Source organism: Mustela nivalis (assembly GCF_964662115.1).
Source record: "Mustela nivalis genome assembly, chromosome: 10".
In the NCBI taxonomy this organism is placed as follows: domain Eukaryota; kingdom Metazoa; phylum Chordata; class Mammalia; order Carnivora; family Mustelidae; genus Mustela; species Mustela nivalis.
The window spans coordinates 26,372,686-26,395,351 of record NC_139029.1 but is presented as its reverse complement, the minus strand read 5'-3'; the positions used below and the strand labels follow the sequence as shown (position 1 = coordinate 26,395,351).

Below are 22,666 nucleotides of genomic sequence, written 5' to 3'. Positions count from 1 at the left end.
TACAGGGTGCGCGAGGATGAATGGGAACACGCGGGTGTGTGGGGTCTCAGCTCCGGACGCAGAGAGGGTGGCGCAGGTCGAGGCTGAGCGAGCGCTCTCTGCCGGGCGGGCGGGGCGCAGGCCTTGGCGGTGGCTGTGGAAAGAGGAGGGTGGAGGCCCCGCCCCGCCGTGCCCCTCCCGCCGCCTCGGCACCCCCCTACCGCCCCGCGCCGCCCGCCTACTCCGGCAGCAGCCGCGAGGGGCGGCCGGCAGAGCGACGCGGAGCCCCGCCGGTGCGGACCTCGACGACGCCCCCTGCCCGGAGCCCGCGCGCCCCGGTGGCCCTCGAGGGCCGGGAGCGGCGCCCCGCGGTCGCCCCTGCAGGTAAAGGCGGGGAGGCTGGCGCGGACGCGGGGGTTGGGGGCTTCGAGGGCAGGACCCGGCCTAAGCTGCCCGTGAGACTGTCCGGGCCAGCGGCTCCGCGGGGTGGGGATGAGTTGGGGACTCAGGCCAGGGGGTGGGCGCTAGGGTGCGGGAGCCTGTCCCGTTCCCTGCTCCCCGTTTCCCCGGCCAGAGATGCCCAGGCAGAATCTCGGGTAAAGCCGTCTTCTTCCTTCCTCTCCCAGAAGTGGGGGCCCCAGCCACAGACAGCTGGGTGGGATCTCCCATGATGGGGCTCTGGGCACATCACTTCACCTCTGGGAGTCTCTCTTCCCACCTGCGAAATGGGAGCGACCAAGCTTACCCCACAGGGCGGTGGAGGAGAGAGGAGGGGTGAGGGGCCTTAGAGCCCCCTCCAGCCCCAGGCAAGGGAAGCCCCTCAGCTCCTCCCTTCCCCCTCTCCCATCTTTCTCCCATTCCTGGCCCGCTGGCGACCTTCCAGTTCCTCTGTTTTTCTGCTTCTGCCTCCAAGTCCCCTGTGCTAGGTGTTCTGGCAGTGCCCCCAAACTGGAGACTGGTTTGTCCCTACCAGAGGCTCAGCACACCCCCACGGCAGCTCAGACCTGAGACTTGCAGGGGTGAGAGGGGCTGGGGTCCGAGGGCCCCAGAACCGCCTTCCCCATCTGTCTGTTCGGGGGCTGGAGTCACAGGGGCCCCGGGAGTCCCTGGGTACAGAAGCATTGTTCAGCCAGACGGGCTCCGGAGTTGCCAGCTGGGGAAAGGCAAACCCTCTGAGTTTGCTGGTTGTGTGTGTGTCCCTATGTGTGAGCCTGTCAGTGCGTGTGTTTGTGGGGTGTGCGGGGGACAATGAGTGTCCACCAGTATGGTATTAATGTGTATGTCTGTCTCTGTGTGCTTGGGTAAGACCCCCAGTGTGAGAGAACCTGCTGGGTTCCCGGTGATGCCAGTGACTGCCTTCCAGGGGGCCCTGGGGGCCCAGAAGGGCTTCCACCCGTCTGCCTGCAGTGCCTCTTCCTAAGACCTGTGCCCTGTGTCCAGGGTCCACTCCACCCCCCCACCCCCGCCCAGTGCCCTTAGCAAGGGCAACTGCCCAAGAGCTGCCACCGGCATTCAGAACGGCTGGGGGCTAGGGGCTGGGGTGGCCGGGGTGGGGGGTGGTCAGGCAGCCTGGGGTTTCTCTCTGGGCACAGACCCTAGCTTCCTGATCTGATGGGGGTGCCCTCAGGGAGCCCATTCTAGAGCCCAGGAGAAGGGTGGGGGTCTGGTGGGCACCAGCTATGGGGGGAGTTGGCGATCTCAGTCAGGCCGCAGATGCCTCCACCAGCCTCCTGCTAGGCTGGGGCACAGCAGCAGATCCTTGGACGATCACCCCAAAATGATGACGGCACACCACAGACATACAGGTCACACACAGCTATGCTCCCTACTACTGATAGTCACACACAAATACACGTGTGCACATGTTCGGAACACGCACCACCACGGATGCTAGAATGACGGGCACGTGTGTGTGCACCTGCATTCACACCCAAACTCCTCCAGACGGGTGGTGGGCCCCACTGAGCCCAGCCAGACATACTCAGACAGGACAACACTCACACTCACACTCACACTCAGACACACTCACCAGGGTCTCTTTCTCCGGTTTCACTTTGTCCACCAGAGTGAAAATGAGCGTTTCCGCTCTTTGGCTCAGTGGAAGGGGAAAGAAAAAATGGAAGTAAATGTGTCTGCTCACAAGAGGGAGGGGAAAGATACCAAACAGGGCTGTTAGCCTGACCACCCTCCACGAGCTCCCCTGCTCCTGGTCTGACTCCAGACCCTCCAGTGGCAGGCGTGGGGCTCTCCCTGTGGGACGCTGGGGCCTCAGTGAGTGGGCCCCCCACACACACACCATGAGTGTGGCCTGAGGGACTTACAGAGTTGGAGTCGAAGAACCAGAGAGGCTCAGGGCCCTCTCCTGGGGTGCAGCTGTGTCCCAGGGTGCCCATCGAGGGAGAGGGAGGCACCACGCAAGCCACAGTGTGGGAGGGAGGGACTCTCCGGGTGGCAGCACCAAAGACACAGCCCTGGCTGGGACCGTCAAGGAGAATGCGAGCTCTGACAGGTGCAGGTGGTGGGCAGGGTGAGGAGAGGCCATTCCAGTCAGGGAAGAGCAGGTACAGAGGTGTGGCGGAGCAAGGTTCTCTTAGGGGACAGTGAGTAACTGGTGGCTCACACAGTGGGGGGACCAGTGGGACTGAGCACTCCTTTGGGGTCAGGTTTCCAAGGACGCTGACCAGAGAAACAGTGCACCCTGGGAGTCTCTGTGGTTGCTCTGGGGACCAGGATGAAAGGGCATGTTATAGGCAAGGACCTCACTGAGGGGCCTGGGCCTTTGGAGGGGAAAGACCATGGGGGCTGAGGTGGGTGGTTGCCATGGGGTTGAGAGGAAGAACCAGATGGAAAGGAGGAGGGGGAGAGACTGGTCGGGCCTCAGTGACTGACTGGCCGTGGGGGTGAGGAGAGGGTAGGCCAGGACGTTTGCCCCGGGTGGCTATGGCCTATCCGCAGAGGAGGCAGGTGAAGGGGAGAATGTGGGTTTGGACCCAGGTGTCTGGTACGCTGAGATGGTGAGGGACTCCATGTGGGGCGTGGCCATGAGTTCAGGGACATAGCTTCTGGGAGGCCTGGGGTGTGTCCAGAAGCCCGAGTGGGTGGTGAGGCCCTATATGAGCACACGACCACCCAGACATCACCCAGGGAAGTCGCACTCCCAGAAAGGGAATTCCAGACCCACTCTGTTTTGTGGGCATTTCCAAGGAGCTGGGTGTGGACAGTGGGTCTTGAATGAAGGCAGCGGGGTTAAAGAGGGGAAGAGCTGGCTTGGGCTGTCGGACAAACCTGGGTTACTTTCCATGTGACCTTGGCTAAGCAGCTTCCCAGCTCTGTGCCTCAGTTTCCCTATCTATAAAATGAGAATGCTAATACTCATCTCTGGGGTTGTTATACTTGCAGAGAGGCAAGGAGTGATCCCAGGTCACAGCAGTAGCACCCAGGACGTTTACCCAGACTTCTGATCAGTATCGGTTACACTTCTCTGGGTGGATCCTGGGAAGGGACGTGAGAGGACTTGGCCTTGCTTCTGCTGAGATTCTTGGAAAGTTTTGAATTGGGAAGTGACTGTCCCCATGCAGCCTGAACTGGTGGAGATTCTGGGCTCTTGGAGGTCAGGGGGAGTGGCAGAGGGTTCGTGCCTTGTGGGCAGGGCCGTGCTGTGGGCTCCTGGGCTCGTGAGCTCATCCCATAGGTGGGCTTATGGAGACTCCCAGAGGAACCTGCCCGAGGTCATACAGCAAGCGGCCAGTGACAGAAGTGAACCAGAGGCCAGGATCCTGGCCTCAGGCCTCCCTTCCTCCCCAGGCTGCCCCGGGAGCAGGGCCCATCAGGTTTCTGGGGCAGAAGAAACTTTGTCCCCTGAGGATTTCTATTATCGCTTCTTTCTGTCCCCTTGGGAGAGGGTCACAGTAAGAGTTTATTGGGCACCTACTGTGTACTTGGTCTATGTTCACATGTCTCATTTAGTCTTTGTCACAATGCTGCAAGGCAGGAATCAGTGGCCCATTTTACAGAGGGGAAAGTGGAGGCTCAGAGAGATTAGTAATCAGGCCACGTGTCACCTTGCTGAGTGCTGAGCTGGGATTCACTCCCAGGTCCATGAGGATGTGAGGCTGATGTTCTTCCCGCTGACCTCCCGGGTCTCTGCCCTTTCCAGGACCTGATTTGGTGCAGAAAGGGATGGAAACTTAACTGCTGAGCATCCACAGAGCCCCAGGCATTTTCACAGCCCAAAGCACCTGCTGGGGGGTGGGGAACATGAGTAGCGGGCATAAGAAGGTCAGGCCTGGAGAAAGGCCAGAAGAGAGGAGCCCAGGAAGGTGTTTTCCAGTAGCTAAGAGCCTGCTGTGGTCCTGGGGGGCTCTACGAGGGAGGACCGCCTCTGGAAGGAAGGGATCCAGGGTTCAGGTCTCAGTTTTACCACTGGCTGCTGTGTGACCTCAGGTGACTTCTCCGGGTCCTCATAATCCCATTTATGAGATGGGCCAGTAATGCCGTCCTGCCTCTCCTCAGCGCCTGTGGCGGGGAGCAATGCCGATGCGGAGGGGGGGCACAGGTCATGTCTCCTCTCCCAGGAGGCCTACTCGGTGATGTCCATCCCTGTCCCACAGCCACAGGCCTCAGAAGCTCTCCCTGTGTCTAGCCTTCTTCCCTCCCACCGTGGCGGCTGTTGGCCGCTGTGCAGCTCTGCGTGGGCCCTTCAGGCCACGCTCCTCTGACAGGCGACCGTGGCTCAGCTCGTGGCAAACATTCTTTTCATAGTTCCGGGAGCACAGCAAATCCGGCTGCTTAGCCAGGAATGCAGAGTCCCCTCCTGCAGCGGCAGCAGGGGCTGGGCGTGGGGGGGCATAGGGGGAGCTCCTGGGGGTCAGGCAGGAGGGGTGTAGGGACCCCCACCTTCCCCTACCGCCCCCACTGTGCTTCTGCTGCAGGGAGCTGCGAGTCTGCGCTCATCCGCTGCAGACTCCATCAGCTTAGCTCCAGACGCTGGGGCCATCCAGCGTCCTAACTGGCTGGGTGAACCTGGGCAAGTGACTTCTCTCCGAGCCTCGGTTTCTTCATCTGTAAAATAGGGTTTATAATACTAACTTCAGGGGCGCCTGGGTGGCTCAGTGGGTTGAAGCCTCTGCCTTCAGGCTCAGGTCATGATCCTGGGGTCCCAGGACCGAGCCCCACATCGGGCTCTCTGCTCAGCGGGGAGCCGGCTTACCTCTCTCTGCTGTTCCCCCTGCTTGTGCTCTCTGGCACGTGCTCTCTCTCTGTCAAATAAATAAATAAAAATACTAACTTCACACGGCTTTTGGGAGGCACACGGTGATGACAGATATAATAATAGCAGCGAGCATTTATTGAACGTTCCTGTGCGGCAAATACCGCTGGACCTTCGCTCTATGACATTAACTCACTTAAATCTCACACACGCTCTATGAATAGGAATTGATTCCCATTTCATGGATGAAGCCGCTGAGGCACGGATGAGCGAGGTCACAGGCTAGGAAGCAGCAGGGCTGGGAGAAGAACCCAGGCAGCTGGGCTCTCAGCTGATATTTCGAGCAAGACGCTCAGCCTGGGCCTGCTCCGAAAATGGGGACTCCCCGCCATGAGCCCATCTCCAGGGGAGGCCGACTGTTTGTCTCAGGGCCATCTGCACCTCAGTTTGGAACGTTGGGATGGGGCGCAGGAGTGGGGCGCACCCTGGCCAGTCTCCGTGGGAGCCCCCTACGGAGAAGCCGGGAGGGGGCGGGTACAGACTGTCCCACCCACCTTGGGCTTGGGATTTAGCCGGCTGGCCGTGGGCTCCGTGCAAAGAGGAGATGTCGCCAGGGGAGGGGCTCAAGGAGGAGATTAGGAAAGGCAGCTGTGGGTGGAGGTGAAGAAGAGAGTCCCATTGAAGTCGGCTGGGGCCCGGCCCCGGCACACCCACCCGCCCCAGCTTCCCATTTTGCAGGACTGAGGGTGAGCCAGGTGATCCAGGAGGAGGTTTCTGATGCCCTTCCTAGTCGCTGCCCATCGTGGTTTGCAGCCTGGCCTGTCCCTGTGGCCATCCAGGTTACGGCTGCACAGGTGGGGTAGAAGAGAACCGGGGACAAGGGCCCCGAGCCTGAGGTGCCCCGGAAGCCCAGTTACACGGGCTCTTCAGCCACCTGGGGGCTGAGCGAGCCCCAGAAGTTCAGATCTGGCCCCTGTGCTTCCCAGCCCTGTGACCTTGCTGAACAGATGTCACCCCTCTGGATGTCAGTGCTCCTCGTCGGAAGAATGGGGCAGCAATTCCTGCCTTACAGGGTTAGGCGGGAGTTAGAGGAAATAGTTAGAGGAAGCTAGGAGCCTGCCTCGTGCTGTGTCTGGGGTGCACGGGGCTTGGGATTGGGAGGCTGTTGTTACTAAGGGCTCCTGTGGGGCGGGCTGGGGAGCCAGCTCTAGGCTGGGCCCAGTGTGTCCCCCTGATCCTGATATTCAGGCATATTCGGGCTGCCGCTGGCTAACCCTTGTCATTCCCAGTCACCTGTCCATCAGAGGTGACGAGCCAAGCACGGGAGCCTAGATTCAAATTCAGTCTTTACCCCTCATGAGCTGTGGGCCCTGGAGCCCACTACTCAACCTTTCTGTCCCTTGGCTTCTCCATCCGTGAAAAGGGAAGACAAAGGACCCACTTCACTGGGTCGTTGTGAGGATTAAAGGAGATAATCCAGCACAGAAACCCAGAGCCCCACACGTCCTCGTGGGTACCAGATAAACGTTAGCTAAGATTAGCGAGTTCTTTTGTTCCTTTATCTTCTTTTCATTTTTCCCACCCTCTGGATAGGCTTGGGACATCCCCATCTTCACGGCCTCATCCATGCTGTCCTCTCAGCCTGGACGTGTGGCCTGTCCTTGCCACCACCCCATTTAAGGCACAAAGTTATCCTCTGAAGCCCAGAGCCCGCCTGAGTCCTTCCCCGTTCCCTGAGCCCAGGGCTGGGGCTGGGGCTGGGGCTGGGGCTGGGGCTGGGGCAGTGGGATGGAGAGAGGCCGGGCTTGAGCTGGCCGGTGAGAACCTCGCGCTCGGCCGTGGGCCGGCCTGGGCCCTGAGAGAGGAGCCTCACGGCGCACCTCTAGGGTCTCAAAGCTTGATGGTGGGGATGGGGGCAGGTCTTAGCCGAATCCAAGGGAAGGCCCGGGAGCTGCTGGGTTCGGCATCTGGCTGCTTGTGCAGCAAGAGACAGGGCCGGGGTGTCAGAGTTTCCATGGGAGCGCGCAGAGGCGAGCAAGCAGCTGGGGGAGAAAGTGACGCTGCGGCTGGCCTCCCTGCCAGGTGGGCTGGCTAGGTGTCCCCTCCCCACCCACCCGGGGAGTCCCATCTGGGCCTGGGCTCCAGCCTGGGCTCCCTTGTGTATAGCTGTGTGTGACAGAGACGAGGCATGATTGACGGAGGCAGAAATGGGGACCTGGGCATCCATGGCTCTGCCCACCTCGCCTCCCCTCTCAGCAACCTCCCGTGGCTCCCCATTGCCTTCCAAAGACATGCAGGCATGGCATCAAGGCTCCTCACTGTGTCGCCCTTGCCTTCTGGGCCCCTGCTTGTCCTGTCAACCCCGTGGTCCTTTTGGACCTTCCCCGTATCTGCCAAGTGGCTTCCCACTGCCTGAAACTCCTTTTCTGACTTTGTCTGCCTTTCAGACTCCTACTCACCCTTCGGGATCCAGTTCCAGTGTCCCTTCCTCCGTGAAGCCCCTGGAAGAGCTCAAGGGGGAGGCAATGGTCCCCCCTTTGGGCTCCTGCAGCTGGGAGATGTCAGCCACTTGTGTGACAGGCCCTTGTCCAATGCTAGTTTAGGGCAGGGCCCGGGGCTGAGCTGTTTCTGTGCCCCCAAGGCCCAGCCTTGGTCGGTTCCCCACATAGTAGGAGCTTTCTCAGGAAGCCTAGCCTGTGGAAGGGGCCCCCCAGCCCAGGGCCCGATAGGGAATAGGGACTTCTCCAGTGTGGATCCTGGTGTGGAGAAGGAGCTTCCTCAGCCCGGGCCCGGGGACAGGAGGAGCTCCACTGCCCCAGCCCAGGCACCCATGGGCTTTGCTAAGTGTGCGTGGAACAAATAAAGGAAGACCGTTCCCTCGGGCTCCCACAGAGGAGGGGCTGAGATTGGGGCCAGTTTCCAGCAGGGGCTCCAGGTAAGAGACCTGCGGCAGGCCCCGGGGGCCCGTGGGTCAGGGTCCAGAGGCTTCTAGGCTCCCGGCAGCTTCCTCACTGTCTGTTTCCCTCTTTCATCCCCAGGCCTTGGCTTTGCTGGGACCTTCGGAGGCCCCTGGGACCTGAGAGGTAAGCTGGATATGGGGGCAGGGTTCTCTGACAGCCGCGGCTGGATGAGGCCGGTGCTTGCTGCTGGATGAGGCCGGTGCTTGCTGCTGTCTCACTCGGCTCCCTCCTGCTGCAGCAGAAGCCCCTCCCCGGCTCAGGGTGTCCTAGCGGGCAGCCCCTCTCGCACAGGTGACCTCAGCTCCCTGTGGCCCCGGGCTTTAAAACCCCAGCCCAACTCGGAAGCAGCTTTTTCTCATTTGTGAACTATTTCGCCCCAGCTCCTTGGCGGGGCCTGTGTTTGCTTGGCCTGCCCGGGTGCAGTGGCCTGGCGGCGCTCCCGCCAGGCCCCCTCCCAGCCCAGCCCGGCTCCTCCTGCCGCCGCCACCGAGCAGGGAAGCCGCGAAGGCTCTGGAATCTTGGCCGGCGCGAGGAGGCAGCGGGCGGCGGGTGGCGCTCCGGAAAAGGCTGCGAATGTGAACCAGAAGGCGAGGGATTGGCTGCCGTGAAGGCCGGGCAGGGGGTTGGGGATGGCTGGGGGCTGGCGGTGGTGGGGGAGCATTTCCATGTTCTGTCCGCTCAGAAGTTCAAAGCCTCTGCTGGGAAGTGGGCGATGTCAGCAGCCGAGGCCTGAGCCCCTTGGCAGGGAAGGGCCAGTCCCCTGGCCACCTGCCTGAGGACACATACTGCTCTGAGTCCTGCCCATTGCTGGGCCTCTTCTTCTTCTGCCCCGAGCTGGCTGTTCCTTCCTCCCTGGAAGAGTTTTTTGCCCCAAGATGCTTCTCCCCAGGAGAGTAGTGGGGCTTCTACCTTTTACTCTCAGAGCTGGGGAGCCTCTGGAGCCGGGGAGATGGACCTCATCCTCTGTGGGGAGGGAGGTCCCGCCCAAGCCGCCTATGCCCCAGAGCTGAGGACTCTGGAGGAACCACAAAGAACAAAGGCCTCTGGGAAGCCATCCTGTGGGCGTGGCTGGAGGTGTGTGTGTGTGTGGGGGGGTGTCCTAGGCCTGGAGCTGGCACACCCAGGCTGCAGACCCTACTGAGCACCTACTGTGTGCCAAGCCCCAGTCAGGGATGAGGCAGGGGTGGGGTGGGGGAGAGGTGCCCAGGAGGAGGAGCTGAGGGAAGGCTGCTTGGAGGAGGAAGCACATGAGCTGTCTAAAATGAGGAATAACATGTTTGCTTGGAGGAGAAAGATCAGAAGGGAACTCTGGGCAGAGAGGGCCGTGAGGCAAAGGCAGCCAGGTAAGCAGGTAGAAGGAAATACTGAATAGGCTGAGGTTTCTGGATATGAGGACACTGGGGCTCAGGGCTGCAGGGGGCTCCTCCCACCCCTAAATGTGGGTGCTCTCCCCAAGGGAGGGTCCATGGCCTTGTCTAGGCTACAGCAATCTGGCTGGTGAGGGCCTATTTTTATCTCTAGTCCATGCCTCTCCCCGTCGAGTTCCAGACCCGAAGTTCTCTGCCTCCTGGATGCGCTGCTGTTAGTCTGAAATGTTCCACCACTACTCCTCTGGACTCTAGAGCTCTGACTGGCCTTCCCAGCCTCCCGACAGCGCAGCTTCCCGGGCTGAGCCCCCTGCGTCCGGGAGCCTCACCTGCAGAGGGAAAGGATGCTGGACTCTTAGCAGATCGAGGCCTGGTAGGAGAGGCAGGGTGGGCAGAGAGCAATGCCTCAGTCCTGCCATCGACCTGGAAGCTGAGGTGGCCCCCAGACAGCCCTGCCCCCACCTGGCTCCCCTCTCCACCCCCCAAGTCCCAGATTCCAGGTGGTTCTTTGGTTTTAGAGCAATCCTTGTGCCTGTGCTTTGAGGCGTGAGGGGTTCTGAGTCTCCGATTGATCCTGAAGGACAGAGAGCTCAGCTCCCGGGCGCTGTAGGCACTGGACTCCACAAGTCTCACCCAGCGAGGTCCGACACAGAACTGACGTCAGCTTGGGTATTAGGGCCATAACCGCTGGCCTGCCAGAGGGTCCCATCGAGTGACCCACAGCTAGAGACTTACAGAGGCTAGAACTCAGACGGGGATCGAGGTTCAAGGACATAGGAGAGGAGAGGGACAAGAGGGGTCCCAGAGATGGGCAGAAATAGGACAGTGACACAGAGACGGGATGAGAGAGACACTCGGGAGATGCCTGAGAGGCACAGGCAGGTGAGGCTCCGGGTTTAGTGACACTGAGACACAGAGGAAGGGGCACAGATGGCTGCGGCACACACCCACATGGCGCCTGTAGCAAGCTGCCCCCCCCTTCTTACTCAGTGCATGACCCACGGTGATCTCAGGGTTTTGCCAAGCTCACCATCAACCTCTGCCCGCTCCATCTCCTAGGATCTTTTTAAGAAATGCAGATGTTGGGCCCTACCCCAAACCCACTGAATCAGGATCCCTGGGCATGGGGCCCAGGAACCTGTGTTTTATCTGACGCACACTGAAGTTTAAGAAGTGTGGTTGGGGGATCTATGGAAAAACAGAAGCTGAGTGAGGATGGCGGGGGAGGCTGCTATGATCATGCAGGCGAGGATTTGGCGACTTAATATAACAAACCTTTACCAACTGGTGGGGATTTTCCTGCGTGGTGTGTTGGGAGAGTATAAGGTCTGTATTACGGCAGACATTATGGGGAGAGGGAGGCAGCAATAGAAGTGAGAGAGGTAGAGGAGGGCCTACAGGATTGGATTGGGTGTGTAAAGGAACAGAGCTGTCAGGTACAGTTGTACAGGTTGGTTACTGTACAAGGGCACCCAGGAAAGGCAAGGCAATGAGAGTACCTGAATCTGCTGGAAGGAGGGGTACCCCTTTCTAATTGCGCTAAGGCACTGTACAGGCTAGAAAGATTCTTCATTGCCCTGTAAGGAAGGAAGGGTCAGAAGTGATGTCCAGATATCTGGCCTGGGCACTTGGGAGTGAGAAAGAGCAAGTAATGGGGAGAAGATAATGACCACAGTTCGGGCAGAGGTGTCTAAGGGCCAGCCAGGTGAAAATGCTCAGCTCAAAGTTGAACATTAGAGTCGGGCTCAGGGCGAGGTCATACCTGGAGACAGATGTGGGAACCCTCAGTGGTGGGATTGGGACTGTAGGTCTGCCTGGCAAGAGCTGGAAACTGTAGAAGAAACATCCAGAGACAAGGGGTGAGGCCTGAGGCAGCTCCCTGGGGCAAGCCTGGGTCTGCAGAGTGGGCAGGGGAAGGGAGTGGAGAATCTGAGGAGGAGCCTTTCCAGGAAGGAGGAAAGCAGGCCCCCAGGCAGGATTCTGCACTGTGGGGGGCAGGGAGCAGAGAGCGGATGAAGTTTAGAGACAGTCCTGTCTGTGAAGGAACTTGGCTGAGAAGGTTGGGGAGAAATGAGGGTGGCTGGCGTCAGGGGTCAGTTGGGCCCGTGTGGACAGGTGATGGAGAGGCTGGAGATGGGGTGGGGGTGGGGGTCATATGCAGACAGCGGGAGGCCCTGGGGAAGGGGTGTGGAGGTGGCTGGGCCTTGAGTAGGCACGCACCCTTCTCATCTGAGACTCAGTAGAGGAGTCAGGAGGGGCGCCTGGATGGCTCAGTCAGTTGAGCCTCTGCCTTCAGCTCAGGTCATGATCCCAGCTGGGCTCCCTGCTCAATGGGAAGCCTGCTTCTACCTCTTCCTTTGCCTCCCACTCTCCTTGCTTGTGTGCTCTCTCCTTGTGCGCTCGCTCTCTCCCTCTGTGTTTGTCAAATGAATAAATAAAACATAAAGAAGAAAACAAACAGGAGGACAGGAGAGAGCTCCTTAATTCCCACAAGCGAGGGAGGAGGTGGGGGAGGAGGGCCTGCGGAGCTGCCTGCTGGGCAATGGGGGGCGGGCATCACGCCCAGTGGGTGAGGAGGGCAGCTCCTCTGCTCCTGTGCGAGACCCATGAGTGTACCCTAGTCCTGAGCCAGCTGTGGGACCCCCGGTTCGTCCCACTTCTGGAGCCGTCAAGGGAAAGGCCTGGAAGACCAGAAAATGGACTCTGGAACTTTCATACTGGCCTTTGGCAGTAAGTCAGCTGAGATTTTTAAGGGTTGGAGAAGCTGTTGGTTTGCAGCAAGAGAAACTGAAGTGAGACTGAAGGGAGAACTTTCTGGCCTTCAGGGTAACAGAGCAGCACACCTGGAGGGGACAGTGGCTTCGATCACCTTAGGGAATCCTTTCACACGTGAGGACACAGAGGTTCAGAGAGGTTAAGTTGCTTGACCAAATCACACAGCTCATACGCAGCTGTGCTGGAACAGGAGTCCAGGGGCTGCCGGCAGGTAGGAGGGCGTTTGGGGTCCCCAGGGCCGGACCCCCGAGAGAGAGAGAGCCTGAGCAAGAACTGCTGCTCACCTGTTGAGGGGGCAGGGACAGGGCTGGGGAGAGAGACAGAGACCGGGAGAAATGAGTCAGGGCCAGAGACCCGGGGAGACAGCAGAGGAGGCTGGGCCGGTGGGGAGACCGGAGGCACCAGGGGAGCAAGTGGGGCTGGCGATCCTGATCCCGCAGAAATGTCTCCACAACAGGAAGTGTCTCATAACATACCTGTGGTTTGGCGGCCCGGGGCTGCTGTGGCTCCCCACGTTCCCCCAGCCCGGCTGCGATGTGCAGGGCTGTGCAGGACTGCGTTCTGTCCAGCCCCCAGCCCAGGAGGGGGGCCACCAGGGCCACACTGGCTCCCTTCTGCATGGTCCCCGGGAGCCCCCCCAACCCCCCCCCATTCCATCTGGACCTCTGGTAGGTCATCTGTGAAATGGAGGACGGGGAGCAGGCGGCAGGCCTCTACATTCCGTCGGATGGGGGGCTCTGTTGGTCACCCCTGGGACAGGATCCCCGGAGAGCCAGCACGGGCGGGGAGGGGGTCACTGTTAGCTGGTGGCTCTGCCTCTCCCTCAACCCCCGCCCAGGAGGAGAGGGGTCTCTATTGGTGGCACTTCTTGCTGCTGGTGCCCCATCCTCCCCCTACCCCGAATGGGTCTGAAAGACCCTGGAGCTCTCTGTGCTCCCAGCCAGCCTCCTTGGCCGCCCCAGGAGGAGGCCCAGGCTGCCACAAAACGCTGACTTGGACAAAACGCTGTTTTACGGGGATTTGTTGAAAAGGGGGAAATCCCCACTAAGGACTTGCAGCTGTGCAAACACCTCGGCTCCCCGGCCGCCGCCGCTGCTCCATCCCCTGAATCAGCGTCTCCTTCCGCAGCCCACCTCATGCCCCTGCCAGCCGGGCCTCCTCCCAGCTGCCCTGGCTCCTGCCTTCCCCCCTCGGAGGTCACCAGAGAGGGTGATGGCTTGCCCAAGGTCACACAGCAGAGCCAGCCTGGAACCCTGATACTGCTTGGCCACCGCTGCTGGAATTGTGAATTCCAAGTGAATTGTTCTTTTCTCTGCACTTTTCCTTCCTGCGCAGGCTGCTCTTAGCTCAAGTTCTTTGACGGAGGCCACGTGAGTGTGCCCTCACCTCTTCCCGTTCTAGCTCACCTGTGTCCTCCTGGCCCAGGCTGAGGGGGGCTCCCAGGGCCATGACACGTATCTGCACGAAGAAAAGGAGCGAGGAAGTTATTGGTGTGGTCTTTAAACTTCCAGTGACCTGAGGGCATCCAACTTCTGTCAAGTGTCGCTGTGTGCCAGCCAAGTCCTGTGCTGGGCACAGAGTGGGGACAGAGAGGGACACAGCCAAAGAGGGCTGCAGAGCTGTGACGGGGCTTACAGGCCTGGGTGGGGACCAAGACAAGTGCCTGACAGGCTTCCCGGGGATAAGTGCAAGGATAAGTCGGAGTCGGGAGGCCCATGTCCAGAAGGCACAGAGCTTCAGGGAGCTGAGGGCAAGGTAGGCCAGTGGAGAGGAGGCAGGGGACGCGGAGCGCCCAGGCACCCTCGGCTTTGAGGGTGGCTGGGTTGGGGGCAGTGTGTCCCAAGAGGCTGTCACGACAGGCCGTTCCAGGGACATGGTGCCTCTCGGCAGCCCCGTGAACAGGCTCGGCACACTCCTTCTCCAGGCCATGGGCTTGCTCAGCTCCCTAGCCTTCCCTCCAGGAGCTGGAGTGATGTTCTCTCCTCAAACCTGCAGGCAGGCAGCCTGGAGCCTGTCTGTCTGTCTGTCTTAGCTGCTGCCCTGTCCTGGCTGCCTCCGCCCGGCAGTTCTCGCGGACCTCTGCTCAGATGTGGTTGCCCGCTCTCGCCCTCAGGCACATCGCTGTACCTCCCTGAACATCAGGCTCTTCATCTGCAGAAAGAGAAGTGGGGTGTGTGTGGGGGGTCCTCCTTCCCAGGGGCCTGTGGGAATGGAAGCATTTACTGAACAAAGCACTAGCCGGGTGCCTGACCGGAGGCCCTGGAGTGGCGAGTGGGAGCTGCCATCCTCCTGCAGCCCCTGTTCCCTGCAGAGGGGACATCTGCTCCGGGTCCTGCAGCCGTCCTGTCGCCCCCAGCCGGGACAGCACAGCTCACGAGGCACAGGGGGTGAGGGAGGCATGCTTGCCAGAGCCTGGCACGGCCAAGGAGGTTGGAAGGTAGGGAGGCTGCTAGGGGGGCTTGCCTGGGCTCCTGGCTGCACTTGGGGCTCTGGCCTTGGTGTCCTGCCTGCCTGTGCTCCCCCACAGTCCTCTGCCTTAAGCCCCCTTCCAGTTGAGCCTGATATGCCCTCTCGCCCCTCACTGGCCTCAGCTCTGTATGGGAAGAGGGTCAGGGCTCCCAGAGCCAGGGCTATCCTGAGCCCACGGGTGGCGGTGCCATGACCTTGGCCTGTGGCCTACCCAGGCCAGAACTGCCCTCTCACCTCTCCCTGTTTTCTGCTGCAAGCTCTGCCCCCTCTGCCTGCTCCCCCACCCTCCCTGCCCACCCTCCAGGCAGAACATTTTGGCTGTGTGTATGGGTGAGCACCCCTACTCCAGTCCTCCCTCCCCTCCCCTGCCCAGCGCAGATGGCCAGTGCAGGAGGACCCTCATCCTTCTCCAGAGAGGTGAGACCATGTGGTGTGGTTAGGGGCTCAGACCGTGTGTGTGTTTCCTCACGTGGAGAGCAGGAGAGGCAAGCCTCTCGGGGCTGCAAGGTTAGGGCAGTGCCCGACCAGAGCCTCCATCAGCCAGACCTCCCCGAGGATAGAGCCCATAGGCTGCGGCCTCTTAGTCCTGGTGTCAGTCACGGTGCAGACAGAAGAGGGTGCCTGTGAGGGCGGTATCCCAGGCAAGGTTCGCGCTGCCTGAGCTGCCATTTCCACATCTACAAAACGGGGGTAAGAACAGTGTGAGCCTCGGGCGAGTGGGAGGACTCGGTGAGGTAGAGCCCGCAGAGCCCTGGGCTGGAGACCCCCGCAGGTGGCGGACGTTCCTGTTTCAGGGGCTTAGGGGGAGCTTGAGGGACATCTGCCTGCCCAAGGTCACAAGACAGGTTGATGGCAGAGCTGGGCTGGCAGCTTCACCGGCCTTCTCTGGAGCCCGGCATTCATTCCTTCGGAGCTCAGTGCGATACTGAGCTGGGAGGAACGTTAACCTCAGGACCTAGCCCCACATGCTCTGCCCCACATGCATCCCCGGGTACACGGGTACACAACCCACCCGCAGACCCTCCTGCAGTCGGGCGCCCGGTGTGGAGAGGCCCCCAGGGGGAGGGGAGCCAGAGCAGGGAGGCAAGGGCCATGGGACTTTCCTTGGATGTTCCAAGTGCCATGGAGGGGCACCTGGTAGTGTCTCCGACCGCCAGGGCCGCCCCAAGAAGCAGGATGTTAGTACAACTTTTCAAAAAGGACATCTCAGTTGGTTAAGTTGGGCAGCTCGGTTGGTTAAGCGTCTGCCTTCGACTCCAGTCGTGGTCCCAGGGTCCTGGGATGGAGGCCTGTTTAGCAGGGAGTCTGCTTCTCCCTCTCCCTCCGCCCGTCCCCGCTGCTCGTGCTTGCTCTCTCTCTCTCTCTCTCTCTCTCTCGCAGAAATAAATGACATCTTCGTTGAGATACAATTCACATATCATACACTTGGCCCATTTAGAGTGTCCGATTCAATAATTTTTTTAAATGTGTTTTAAGATGTTGGCAGCTGTCATCACAGTCAATTTGCGAACATTTTCATCACCTCTGATGGAAACCCTGCCTGCTTTGTGATCGCTTGTTTCTCCCCTCCCCACCAGCCCTAGGCAGCCACCAGTCCACTTTCTGTCTCTTTACATTTACCTCTTCGGGACACGTCGCAGAAATGGAATCGTGTATGATATGATTGGGACCGGCTGCTTCACTCAGCATGACGGTTTCAAGATTTCCCTGGGTCCCAGCACGAAGTGGCACGCCATTGCTTTGCGTGGCTGAATCCTGTCCCACGGGGTGGCCCGGCCGCGGTCTGTCCGTTCAGCCAAGGATGCACATCTGTGTTGTGAGGACATCTTATCCCCTGAGGAAACAGGTTCCCAGAGTGGCAGTGCTCAGGCTGCGTGTCCACCTCTAGTCTTCCCCACCCAGGCCTTGTTCTCGGTGCTGGGCTGCAGGCTGTGACAGGGCTAGGCAGGGACACAAAGGGGTGAGGGGTCAGCTTTCCAGAGGAGAAGGTGACAGGTCCCAGCGCCCTGAAGGACGAGTAGGAAATTGAAAGAACATGGAGGGTAGAGAAACAGCAGGGACAAAAGCCCAGAAGTGTCGGGCTGCTTGCGGAGTGGAGAGGCAGAGAAGGGGGTGGTGGGTGAGAGGGTTGGAGACAGGCGCTGACTAGGTTTTAGTCTTTACCCTTGAATCCCTACTAGGCACCACAGCCTTGATCTTGAAGGCAGAGGGGAGCCCCAGGAGGACTCACCAATGTAATGTGAAGTCAGGCAGACCTCAGGGAGGCCCCAGTTCTGCTGCCCTTTGGTTTAGTTTTGTCATCTGGAAAATGGGGATGACAGAAATGATAACTTGTTCAAGGCCTGAGAGCTTTAAGGGAGTTCCTGTCTCTGGCGAACTCAGCCCGCTGCTGGGCAGAAAGCAGGCCCAGAACATGGTAGCGGGTCTCATCATCCAAGGGTCTCAGCAGGGGTGCGCCAGGGTCAGATGCCTGCTCTGCAGGGGGGTCTGGCTGCCAAGCCGCTGGCATGGGGGCGGCTGAAGTCCAGGGGAGAGGGTGCCCGGGGACGTGCGTGTGGATGGAGAGTCCCTGGCGGGCTTGCGGGAGCTTCGGGGTGACTCTCGTGGACTCGGACACGGCGGGCGTTGCTTGTGTACAGCACCTCCATTCGGATCTTTTGGGGAGTCCCTGGGCCTGGTGCGAAGCCACGCGGGGGCTGGTTTGACGGCTCCTCTCGGTTCCTCCCTGCAGCACGCCCGCGGACGCCATGCGGGGGGCTCTGCCGCCCCTGTCTTCGCTGCTGCTGCTGCTGCTGCTGCTGCTGCTGGGGTGCGGGCCGAGGGCAGCCACCGGAGGCGGTGCCGGCGGGGCCGCGGGCTACGCGCCGGTGAAGTACGTGCAGCCCATGCACAAAGGACCTGTGGGGCCGCCGTTCCGCGAGGGCAAGGGCCAGTACCTGGGTGAGCACCTCCCCACCCCGCAGGGCCTTGGACAGCTCCTGACCCCACACCTCCTTGCCTCCTGACCCCCCACCAGCCCCTCCCTGGCCCCCAGTCACAGCCTCTCCATCCCCACCTGAGATCTACACCCCCCTTCCCTTTTCCTCCTGACGCTGGTCCGGAGCCTCTGACCTCCGAGCGGCCGGAAGTGGGGCGCGCCCCGCGGGCAGAGGTGGTCTTCGGCGGGGGTGGGGAGGGGGCGGGACGGAAGCTGGCGGGGTGGGGGGCAGTGGGGCCGACTCCAAGGAGGGCTGCTGGCGCCACCTGGCGGCCATTCCAGCCCACAGGTCGGGCAGGGATGGGAATCCCTCCAAGCTCTTGGGGAAGGTCCCGCCTGGGTATGTCGGGTACTAGGAGCCTCCAAGAGGGCCGTCGGACCTAAACCCCTAAACCCCATCTCCCATGAGTGCTCGGAGGGGGAGAGGGAGTGTGGTCTTTATGAAGAGATGTAGTGTTGCCCCATGGGGGCGTGGGTAGATGCCACCCATGGCTCCACGGGCGGGGCCCCTGATGGCCCTTCTCTCTCTCTCTCTCTGTCCGCCTCAGAAATGCCTCTACCGCTGCTGCCAATGGACCTGAAAGGCGAGCCTGGTCCGCCTGGGAAGCCCGGGCCTCGGGGGCCCCCTGGCCCTCCTGGCTTCCCAGGAAAACCAGGCACGGGAAAACCAGGACTCCATGGGCAGCCTGGCCCCGCCGGCCCCCCTGGCTTCTCCCGGATGGGCAAGGCTGGTCCCCCAGGGCTCCCGGGCAAGGCTGGGCCACCAGGACAGCCAGGGCTTCAGGGCGAGCCAGGGATACGAGGGGACCAGGGTCTTCGGGGGCCCCCAGGACCTCCTGGCCTCCCTGGACCCTCAGGCATTGCTGTCCCTGGGAAGCCAGGCCCCCAGGGGGTGCCAGGGCCCCCAGGATTCGGAGGGGAGCCAGGGCCCCAGGGGGAGCCGGGGCCCCCAGGTGATCGAGGTCTCAAGGGGGATAATGGAGTGGGTCAGCCAGGGCTACCTGGGGCCCCAGGGCAGGGGGGTGCCCCTGGACCCCCTGGGCTCCCTGGTCCAGCTGGCTTGGGCAAACCAGGTTTGGATGGGCTTCCTGGGGCCCCTGGAGATAAGGGTGAGTCGGGGCCTCCGGGAGTACCGGGACCCAGGGGGGAGCCAGGGGCTCTGGGCCCAAAAGGGCCCCCCGGGGTGGATGGTGTGGGGGTCCCAGGGGCAGCAGGGCTGCCAGGGCCACAGGGCCCAGCAGGGGCCAAAGGGGAGCCAGGAACCCGTGGACCCCCTGGTCTGATAGGCCCCACTGGCTATGGGGTGCCAGGACTGCCAGGCCCCAAGGGGGACAGGGGCCCAGCTGGGGTCCCAGGCCTCTTGGGGGACAGGGGTGAGCCAGGTGAGGATGGGGAGCCAGGGGAGCAAGGCCCACAGGGCCTTGGGGGACCCCCAGGACTTCCAGGATCTGCAGGACTCCCTGGCAGACGTGGGCCCCCTGGGCCCAAGGGGGATACAGGGCCCGGAGGACCCCCAGGAGTGCCTGGGATTCGGGGTGACCAGGGACCTAATGGCCTGGCTGGGAAACCTGGGCCCCCAGGAGAGAGAGGACTTCCTGGGGCCCATGGGCCCCCTGGACCAACTGGGCCCAAAGGTGAGCCGGGCTTCACTGGCCGCCCTGGGGGACCGGGGGTGGCAGGAGCCCTGGGACAGAAGGGTGACTTGGGGCTCCCTGGGCAGCCAGGCCTGAGGGGCCCCTCAGGAATCCCAGGGCTTCAGGGCCCAGCTGGTCCTATCGGGCCCCAGGGACTGCCAGGCCTGAAGGGTGAACCCGGCTTGCCAGGGCCCCCAGGCGAGGGGAAAGTGGGGGAACCGGGAGTGACTGGGCCTACAGGGCCCCCTGGGGTCCCTGGTTCCCCAGGACTCACTGGCCCTCCCGGGCCTCCTGGGCCTCCTGGTCCCCCTGGCGCCCCGGGGGCCTTTGATGAGACTGGCATCGCCGGCCTGCACCTGCCCAATGGAGGCGTGGAGGGCGCTGTGCTGGGCAAGGGGGGCAAGCCGCAGTTCGGGCTGGGAGAGCTGTCGGCCCACACCACGCCCGCCTTCACCGCCGTACTCACCTCACCCTTCCCCGCCTCGGGCATGCCTGTCAAGTTTGACCGGACTCTCTACAACGGCCACAGTGGCTACAACCCAGCCACTGGCATCTTCACCTGCCCTGTGGGTGGGGTCTACTACTTTGCTTACCACGTGCACGTCAAGGGCACCAACGTGTGGGTGGCCCTGTACAAGAACAACGTGCCAGCCACATACACCTACGACGAGTACAAGAAGGGCTACCTGGACCAGGCATCTGGCGGGGCTGTGCTCCAGCTGCGGCCCAACGACCAGGTCTGGGTGCAGATGCCGTCGGACCAGGCCAACGGCCTCTACTCCACTGAGTATATCCACTCCTCCTTTTCAGGGTTCTTGCTCTGCCCCACATAACACCACGGGGGCCTTGCCTCCTTGGCCTCCTCCTCTTTAGTGGTAGAGAGACCTGCTCAGTTACAAGAACCTCCATTTAAAGAAAAAACCAAAGGCTGAACAGATGCGGAAGCAGAAGCGGCCGTGGCCTTGGCCCGAGGAGACTGGTTGGTTTCTCCCTCCACGCAGGCTGAGGTGGTTTCTGGAAGAGGCTGGCCTGAGTTCCTCTCCCCCAAGTGTCTGTGCAGTGTGGGGGTTGCGCCCCCGCTGTAGGCAGGCCCCCAGGACACTCAGCCCCGCTGTCGGAGCCCCCTGCCCTCTCAGGAGTCCTGGGCTCTGCTGGGTGGGGAAGGATGCTGCTTCTCTGGGTCAGAGCGTTGAGGGGACTGAGCTCCCCATTCCGTTCCGCCAGGGAGACACAGGCCCAAGCCCTGCCCTTCCTGCTGGCCCCCAGACGGCACCTCGGATCTCAGCTGGGGCTCTTCCAGCTCCCCTGGGAATTCCAGCAGCGGATGGTGGGTCCCATGAAGAGTTTTGGCTTCCGGGGGAAAGCAAAGGGTGGGGGGCATCGAGGTGGCTAGAGTGGATGCCTTGCCAGGACTGCACCCCCAGCACGATGCTGTGGCAACAGGCCTGTCCATGGCAGGTGCAGGAGCTCGGCCCCTTCTCTGCAGGCTCCTGGAAAGGGCCAACCCCGTTTCTGCTCCAGCTGCAGCCACAGGAGCGATGGTTTGTGACGGGAGGAGCACGGACCTGGGGCCCGACGGCAGCCCTTTACGTCCGCCTCCATCTCCCAGGCTGCTCCCGCCCACTGGCTTTGCTCAGCAGAAGCGCAGTCGGGCAAACCCTTGGGGACTGACTGCTGCAGCAGGCACAGGGCAGGACCGACCAGCAGCGAATTCAAGTACCCTCCCTCTCCTTTCCCCTGCTGGGGGAGGGCTGATTTCTTCATACAAAATTGTAAGGTATCCTGCCCCCCGCAACCCAAGTGTCCCCAAGGCAGAGAGCCTCTTTTTCGGCCCTCGGAACAAGGTACACACAAGCTCGGGGATGATGAAGGCTCCCCCCTGCTTCTCCTTAACAAGAACCATATGGTGGGTATGTGTGTCTACTAGAGGGGTTAATCTGAGGGGGCTTCCTCTCCTCCCCTCTGGTTCCAATTTCCTGTTCTAAGCAGGATTAGGGCCCAGAAGGCTGGGACTCTGAGGAAAACAGTGCCAACAGTCCTCCTCTGGAATAAGTTGACTCGGGATGTTTCTGCCGTTTTCCCCAAGCAGAGCACCCCCTGCAGGAAACCGACAGGATCCCTCTCCTATCTGCTAGTTCAAGCTCAGTGGATAAAGCTGAGATTAATGCTGGGGCAAAGATGGCCACTTTCCCGGGGCGGGGGTGGGGCTCGGGGCCTCTCCCTCAGCCTGCCGCAAGCCAACCCACGTCTCCGTACCAAGTGTGAACTGGGGTCACCAGACTGTCCATGTTGGACATGGTGGTGGCCGAATTTTGGTTCGCTGAGCTCTGGGTTCCTGGACTGACCTCCTCCCAACCCACTTCTCCCAACAAAGCAGGCCCCTTGACTGCTCGCTTTGTCTTTCAAAAGTGAAAACCAAAGCTGTGCGAGGGACACCTGAACAGCTTTTGGCTGGGCCTCATGGTGGATTGCTTGATCCCGGATACCCAAGAGAACTAAAGAGTCACACCAAGCCTGGTGGGGTCCTTTACTCAGCCTCCTTCCTGGGCCAAAGCTGCCACCATCTGACCAGCTAGGGAGGGGTTCCAATGGGTGGAAATTCATTATCTCTGAGGGGGAGCCCAGGGGACTAAGGAGGGCACTGGGGAAGCCAGAAAAAGAGCTGTTTCACAGAACTTAGCTTCGTCTAAATGTCATTCCAGAAGCCTTTGGGGGAGGGGTGGCTGGTGTTTCCGAAATGTCTATGGGAATTTAGTTCCAGGTGTCCACTTGACTAGCTTTGATAAACGATGCCAAGTTTTAACTATGAAAACTATGGTACTTTGGTGCATTTTTTATATTCTGATTCCTAGGTTGTTGTTTTTTTAAGATTAAGGTTTGAATGTTTTCATTAGTAATTTCATTTCTAACCTGGTATAGGAAGCTTAGTTCTCTACATACCTATTATGTGCCCTGTGTCACAGATTTGGGAAAAATGCACTTGGGAATCAAAAAGGGGGGTGGGGCTTCTTTTTGAAAAGAAAAACAGCAGTATTGACTGTCTGTACTGACACAACTCCAATAAAACCTGTTGTATGAAGAGCGCCATGCGGGCCTGGTAGCGATGCATGGGGGTCTCAAGCCTCTGGGGCTCTTGCTCTGCGCCTTCTCTCAAGGAGCATGAGTTCCTCCCCAGGCCCCCAGCCGGGCTACTGTCGCCATGTCAGAAATGCTCCGTGATCCTAGGCTGCCAAGCCTCTGCACCACGGAAATGCCAAGAGGCATTTTAGGCAATTAAAGCAAGACAGTGACTGGAG

The 22,666-nt window shown here is 60.8% G+C and overlaps 1 protein-coding gene and 1 long non-coding RNA gene across 4 annotated transcripts; one reads left to right on the top strand and one right to left on the bottom strand.

The window, feature by feature from the left end:
- Positions 1-256: 256 nt before the first annotated feature.
- On the top strand, positions 257-22,453 carry COL8A2 (collagen type VIII alpha 2 chain). 3 transcript variants are annotated; one of them, XR_014299874.1, is made up of 5 exons: positions 316-363; positions 8,227-8,271; positions 17,491-17,699; positions 18,285-20,697; positions 20,857-22,453. XR_014299874.1 is itself a non-coding variant. In XM_082687998.1 (4 exons), exons 3-4 carry the CDS (start codon positions 17,507-17,509, stop codon positions 20,201-20,203), a joined length of 2,112 nt encoding a protein of 703 aa, XP_082544124.1. In that variant the 5' UTR covers positions 257-363; positions 8,227-8,271; positions 17,491-17,506; the 3' UTR covers positions 20,204-22,453. The 3 variants fall into 3 exon arrangements, 2 of the variants coding, with proteins under 2 accessions (XP_082544124.1, XP_082544125.1); XM_082687998.1 differs by having other exon boundaries at positions 257-363; positions 18,285-22,453; XM_082687999.1 differs by lacking the exons at positions 316-363; positions 8,227-8,271 and adding an exon at positions 12,374-12,404 and having other exon boundaries at positions 18,285-22,453.
- Positions 16,215-17,889, bottom strand: LOC309842958. The gene is made up of 3 exons (XR_014299875.1): positions 17,815-17,889; positions 16,990-17,060; positions 16,215-16,699 (listed from the first exon to the last, which is right to left on the bottom strand). It is a non-coding gene; the product is annotated as an uncharacterized lncRNA (long non-coding RNA).
- Positions 22,454-22,666: the final 213 nt, after the last annotated feature.

What these genes read in the sequence shown, in the direction of transcription:
- COL8A2 (XM_082687998.1), top strand. Translation starts at nt 17,507, where the DNA reads ATGCGGGGGGCTCTGCCGCCCCTGTCTTCGCTGCTGCTGCTGCTGCTG. An exon ending in GGGCAAGGGCCAGTACCTGG is followed by an intron (nt 17,700 to 18,284) that starts GTGAGCACCTCC and finishes TGTCCGCCTCAG; the next exon opens with AAATGCCTCTACCGCTGCTG.